At 41.8% G+C, this 6,881-nt stretch overlaps 1 protein-coding gene across 1 annotated transcript; it reads left to right on the top strand.

Annotated features, from left to right (window-relative positions):
- The first annotated feature begins 578 nt into the window (after window positions 1-578).
- pou3f2a (POU class 3 homeobox 2a) lies at window positions 579-3,840 on the top strand. Its single transcript, XM_069723841.1, has one exon. The coding sequence runs from the start codon at window positions 579-581 to the stop codon at window positions 1,968-1,970; it is 1,392 nt and encodes a 463-aa protein (XP_069579942.1). The 3' UTR covers window positions 1,971-3,840.
- Window positions 3,841-6,881: the final 3,041 nt, after the last annotated feature.

The following is a 6,881-nucleotide window of genomic DNA, read 5'->3' as shown; positions in this document are numbered from 1 at the left end:
GAGCCCTTTGGAACGGAACGAAAAGAAGGAGCGAATTGCAGCTGTGACGTGGGCGTTGTTGTTCCATTCACCGCGTTCGCCATGGCAACGGGGCAGAAGCTGGAAGCACGCAGCCCCTCTCTCTGGACAGCGTCCTGAGGGCAGAGGCAGCTGGAAGTTTCTCGTCATGATCACTGCTTACTGTTTCATGGCGCAAAAAATGTTTTCTAAATATTGAACTTAAAATGCATGGACTAAGTTTTGGCAGCTTTGAGTAATTGGACCGTAAAAGTTCTGTTCTTTAAGGCATAAATCAGGTATAAACGTGCAAACTCCGTATTTGGTATATAACTTTTACGCAGCGTTTTGACGCACGAAACCAATCAAATGTGACCCATTGACCTATATTAAAGTTGATCAACTACTTTCAACGAAAACAAAAGTGTTTTTCTTTTTGTTGTCGCCGAGCTTGTTCCGTCTATTCTGTGTTTACACTCGGCAGCCCCATTTCTCCCTCCACTTTGTACTCTAGCATGCTGCAGGACTGCGAGTATTGTTGGGCAAAGTGATTGGGGTTTCTGTACAATCTCCCGTGACCAATGAGCGGGATGCTGTCAGGGGTAACCACATCTGTCAACCGTTCTTGGCCAATAAAGAGCGGAGCGAGGCGGACCACAGGTGCGCGCCTCTGCGTCCCCTTGGCACAGCGCCCGGGAGATGCTGGAGAGAGACGCCTAGCTGCCCCGTGGCGCAAAAGAGTTACTGTCAAAGGCAGCCTCCTTTTAACTCCAGCTATCACTCTGGCTCCGATAGTTATGGCGACCGCAACGTCCAACCACTACAGCGTCCTCACCACCCCCAGCAGCGCGCCGCCGCCGCACTCGGAGTCCGGGAGCATGCAGCAGGCGGCAGCGTACAGGGACGCGCACACCCTGCTCCAGAACGACTATAGCACGTTACCGGGCGGTGGACATCCGCTCAGCCACGCGCACCAGTGGATAACGGCGCTGTCTCACGGTGACAGCGGGGCGCCCTGGCCATCTAGTCCCCTCGGAGAACAGGACGTGAAGCCCGTACTGCATGACAGTGACCGAGAGGAGCTGCAGAACTCCAGCAGTCTGCAGCAGCAGCAGCAGCAGCAGCAACAACAGCGACACCCTCACCTAGCGCACCAGCCGGCGCATCACGACGCCAGAGCATGGCGAACCAGCACAACCACCACGCACATCTCCGGTATGGCGACAACTGAGGGCCAGAGCCTGGTCTACTCCCAGTCCGGCTTTGGTCTGATGCCGGGGGCAGAGCAAGGGGGGATGCACCACCACCCCCTGCGGGATGAGGACCACCACAGCCACAGCCCGCACCTCAGTGAGCACGGAGGCGGCCCCGGGGCCCACCAGCAGTCTCTCTCACACCATCACCAGCACGGGGGCCATCAGGACCAGTCAGACGAGGACACGCCGACCTCCGACGAGTTGGAGCAGTTTGCCAAGCAGTTCAAACAGCGGCGGATCAAGCTAGGCTTCACGCAGGCGGACGTGGGACTGGCTCTCGGGACGCTGTATGGAAACGTTTTTTCTCAGACCACCATTTGCAGGTTCGAGGCGCTTCAACTCAGCTTCAAAAACATGTGTAAACTAAAGCCGTTGTTGAACAAGTGGCTGGAGGAGGCGGACTCCACCTCGGGGAGTCCCACTAGCCTGGATAAAATCGCGGCACAAGGCAGGAAAAGGAAAAAGAGGACCTCCATTGAGGTGGGCGTCAAAGGGGCTCTGGAGAGTCATTTTCTCAAATGTCCAAAACCAGGAGCAGCGGAGATCAACTCCATAGCGGACAGCCTGCAGCTGGAGAAGGAGGTGGTGAGGGTTTGGTTTTGTAACCGGCGGCAGAAGGAGAAGAGGATGACACCCGCTGGGGGACAGATACCAGGAGGAGAGGACATGTACGGGGACACCCCTCCTCACCACGGAGGACAAACTCCTGTGCAGTGACCCCAGTCCTTTATTCTCAGCAACAACAACAACAAAAAAAAAAACACGGACCCCTTAAGGAGGTATAATGCCTCCTTATTTGTTTCATTCTCTGTGCTGGACCGCTCTAAAACTGGACCTCGGCCAGTTTAGGTGCTGGACCCACGGACACACACAGTGGGGACACTCAGTGGCATTCGAGCCCTAAAATTACTCGTAGCAGAGTTACATGGTGAGGTCTCACGCCGCGGAACTGCGAATTGGGCTGGTGTGTGCTAACCCTCCTCCCTCCTCTCCTCCCCCCCCCCCCAAAAAAAAAGAGAAGAAGAAAAAAACAGCGACGTTAAACGCTTTTCTATATCTTCGACCTTATAGGCGCCAGTGTGTCATTATGTAATGTGTCATTAAAGGCAGACAGAGTGGGATGTGGACAGGAGGTGTCCGCAGGGGGAAAAAAATATATATATATAAAAACGAGCTTCGGGCATGATGATTTAGTCGCAGTCAGTGTGGGTAAATAAACGCCATCTTTCCATCATAACAAAAGCAACAGGGGTTCTTCTCAGCTTGTGGCAGGAGAGGGCTGAAATGGCAGACACCTGCTATACAATGTTAAAAATGAAAGCCAGTACCAGCCAACTGCTCTTATTATTATTGTTATTATTATTATTATATTTATTATATTATTATACAATTTTGTTGATTAATCTAAATGTTTTGTGATATATTGGCTGCAGATACATCCATAATTTATTTTTTTCTAAATCCTATAATAAAGTCAAATTCTTAAATTCTGAATTTAATTCATAGTGGGCAGCCACAAATATTAATAACAACAATAATAAAATAATAATAAGTATGAATGATAGTAATAATATTACCATAGAGGCTGAGTATTGGTTGACTTTACTGCTTTTCTTTCTGTGCAGACATCTTCTGTGCGCCTGTTTACAGTGTGTTTTTGCTGTTTGTTATTTCTGTATTTTTCCAAAATGCTGTGATGAGAAAGACCGAGACTGTCAGGCTGGAACACTCAAAGCAATCCAGCCCCCCTTTTTGCCTTCCTTTCCTAAGAAGAAGAGAAACAGAACAAAAACTGAATATATCCTGGAACCAGCTCTGGCCACACAGTGGCTGCACTACTGCTGTATGACTCATTCATTCACGGAGAAGACGCTTTGTGGGATGTATCTCCATTCGTTTTTGTATTGCTTCGTTTGTTTGTTTGTTCAGTTGTTGTTTTTTTTATGTCAGTCTGTGCCAAAGCACAAACACAGACACGTGTTCTTGTGCCACTTAAATCCTGTGATTAATAACCTGATCTGATAGTTTATGTGTGGGGGAATCCACGAGGAGTTGGATATAGAAATATAGAAACTCAGAAACTCAAATACAACTGAAGTGTTTAGATGACTGCAGATAAAATATAATATTTTAACAGACCCATAAAATTAATGTTTTATTTTTCACGAGACTTTTTGCCTTTCAAAAACTTCCTGGATCTATTAGTCCCAACTAACAATGTCAAAGTGACCCCATTACCCCGCCAATCATAAACAAATAACATAGCAATATTTTACTTAATGTTCTGCAATACGCACAGGGGCATTTTTATTTATTTATGGATATAAATATTACGTAATAATTTGCCCTTGATTTAAATGAAACCCAATTTTTCTGTAATCCTGTAACCCTATTAAAATTTTGATTACACCACATAATCCTTCAGCTGAATTTGAGTTTCTGAAGTGGAAAAAAAAAAATCAGTAAAACCAAAAAAAACTAGCATTGACCTGAAATCTGTGATCAAAAGAAAAAGAGGAAAAAGAAATCAACGGATTGCACAATTTCTATATGCTTTTTGTCATTAAATCGTATTTGTTTTCTATAACATTGCAGTCTTGCACGTTTATTATTGAGCCTCAGGAAAAGTCGCAACACTGGCAACAAGCTGCGTTGTTTTTTGTTTTTTTTCTTTACTGTGCGCGGCTCTGCATTATAATTATGGATTTGATCAATTCGTCTCGGTTGCTTAAAATTGTCCTTCAGCTGCTTCGGTAAAGTGTTTACTACCGCTGATGTGCACTGATACTGTTGTGTGGAGAAGATATCCGTGGAGCTGCTCAGACAGACGGCCAATGAGTGGCTTCAAATTGAAATGCATAGCATCAATTAATATTTTCATCAGGATAAATATGAAAAGTAATTGACAGTCGTGGCGAGACGCAATTTAGAACATCAAAACAATTAAAACCTTTTTTTTTTTTTTTTTTTTTTTTGTATCTGCACACAGCCAAGCGGCAGGCCTACTATACTTGTGAACGGTGGCTTAAAAAGGTATACAGCACAAAGCAGACCTTTTTAACATCAGACATTTGGACTTGTCACAGTAGGTAAAGCACAGGTGTAATAATGATGGCTCAGTTCCATTAAGTTTCTTACCAACAAGCCCAAAAGCAGGCCCTCCCTAATGTGGGATGTACCCATCATAAGTGGGCTACCTGTGTGTTTCCGACAACGAAACGTCAAAATGTCCGCCGGGGAAAAAGTCCGACAGCCCATAAGTAGGCCTATACAGTTGCAGGACTGAAGGTAATGCAACATTGACTTATCGGTGTATTATGTGTAATCGGGCCTGTTGCACACAGGCCTAAAAAAAAAAAAAAAAAAAAAAAATCATTCTAAACTTTTATGTTTGACTTTTATGCTCTATTCGAAATAATATGAACAAGTGCTGAAATTAAAAACAAATATATTTATAACTGAGATATTGTGTAACAATTTAAATAATCAGGTTTTTCAATGAGAGATCGGAGTAGTCTGTGATTGCAGTGCAAATTTAAAAAGTAACACAGTTGTTTTCAGACGTTTTTGATTATTCACCAGCTCGAAATGTGCATTTAACATCACGTGTCCTCGTGCTTTTCATTACCTCACGTCTAATAGCCTATACAGTGTGTTTTATTACATCCTGGGCTGATCGATGGCCAAATCAGAAACAGTGTGCTGATGCCACCTAGTGGTTTGACCTGGATGTGAGGTAATCGTTTCATGAACAGAATATGTTGATGTAATCAGGCTTTGTTTTTCTTTTGACGAGACAATGATCGGGACCTACCATGAAGTACTCCCATTCTACATTTTAAAATATGTACACATCCTAATTTTTTATCCCAGTATTTTTTGATCCTACTGTTTTTCATTCAAAATTGTGCCTTTCTCCACCACAATTTACGTCCTGGATGGACAAATGGCTTATTTTTACGGGTTTGTAATTATTAATATGTCAGAGGAAGTGCCCTGAAATTAATCAAAATCTTATACGTTCTCAAAGCAAAAAAAAAAAGTGTTCAAAGTTCAAAGAAATCTGGAGTTTAGGTGGCTGTGCTTTATTTCCAAGCAGTTGTTGTTTTTTCAGATGAATTTCCTTTAAATATATGCTCAACGTAATTTTTTTTTTTTTTAAATAAAAAAACTTGCAGAAAATATAACTGAACAACTAACTCTGAAAAATTAAATGTATTTAAAGGTCCTATATTGTAACCTTTTAGTGCCTTATTTAACGGGAGTAACACAGTCTTTTTATTGGAGGGGAGGGGTGTAACATTTAACTTTTCATAAAAGTATGTTCTCCTTTTATGAACACCGTCAAAGGTTCTGTCTCTGGTTGTTTGCTGGTAATTTTCAATATTATTTCCCATTGTGAAGCAAAAACTAATTGTGTGTACCCCCCCCCCCCCCCCCCCCCACACACACACACACACACACACACACACATCTCCCCCTCCCAGTGGTACACTTGGTTGTACCCATGGTCCCTCCTTAGCTGGGTAGAAGGCCCTTACGTCGGGGTGTTGGTCGGTCACCACAGGTGAACAGAATGAGAATTGTCACTTCACACAATCAGCAGAGAAAGCAGCACGGACACAGGACTCTTTATTTTATTTTTTTTCAGACAGTAAGTACCAGATACCTGAACAGGTAACAGCTTAGTAGAAGAAGAGATAATCAACATGTCAGCTGACTGCTACCACTGTACAATGGACACTTTATAGACTTTTAGCTAAGTTACCTAACAGGCGCCCGCCTTGTTTTGCTACTGACAGGTTCAAAGTGTAATTATAATTGTCTGACAGTGTTATGGAAAGGATTGCTACAATGTTGGACCTTCCCGTTTGATCATATTTTGGACAGCATACTATGCTGAGATTTTTTTTGATATGTTGGACGACATACTTTAGTATGAATTTTTTTAATATATTTTGGACAAAATACCACACTATGCCATTTTCTTAATATTTTGGACGACATACTATTGTATGCCATTGTTTTAATATTTTGGACAGGATAATATATTATGCTATTTTTTGATATTTTTGACAACATACTAAAGTATGACTTTTTAAAAATATTTTGGACTTTGGACTATAACGTTTTTTGATATTTTGGACGCCATACTACAGTATGATAAAAACAATTTAACTTTTTGAATGCTATACCATACTATGAAATTCTTATAACAGTTTAGCGACATACTAGTGTGTGCCATTTTTAAGATATTTTGGACGACATAATATATTATGCAATTTTTGGGGTATTTTTGATGACATACTATGCCATATTTTTTTAATATTTTGTAAGCTGTACTATAGTAGGATATTTTTTTTTAATATTTTGGACGAAATACCACACTATGCCATTTTTAAAAATATTCTAGACAACACATTTATAATTTGGACGACATACTATTGTATGCAAATTTGTTTGATATTTTGGACGACATACTAATGTACGCCATTTTTTTATATTTTTGACAAAATACCACACTATGCCATTTTTTTAGATTCTAGACGACATACTATTGTATGCCATTTTTTAATATGTTGGATGCAATACTGTACTATGCAATAATTTTGACATTTTGGACAACAT

The sequence above is a fragment of the Brachyistius frenatus genome, unplaced genomic scaffold (genome assembly GCF_029030835.1).
Source record: "Brachyistius frenatus isolate BFR_SWC_R1_liver_20210118 unplaced genomic scaffold, ASM2903083v1 Contig_347, whole genome shotgun sequence".
NCBI lineage: Eukaryota > Metazoa > Chordata > Actinopteri > Embiotocidae > Brachyistius > Brachyistius frenatus.
Note: the sequence above shows the minus strand (reverse complement) of the source record. Positions and strands in the feature narration are given on the sequence as shown.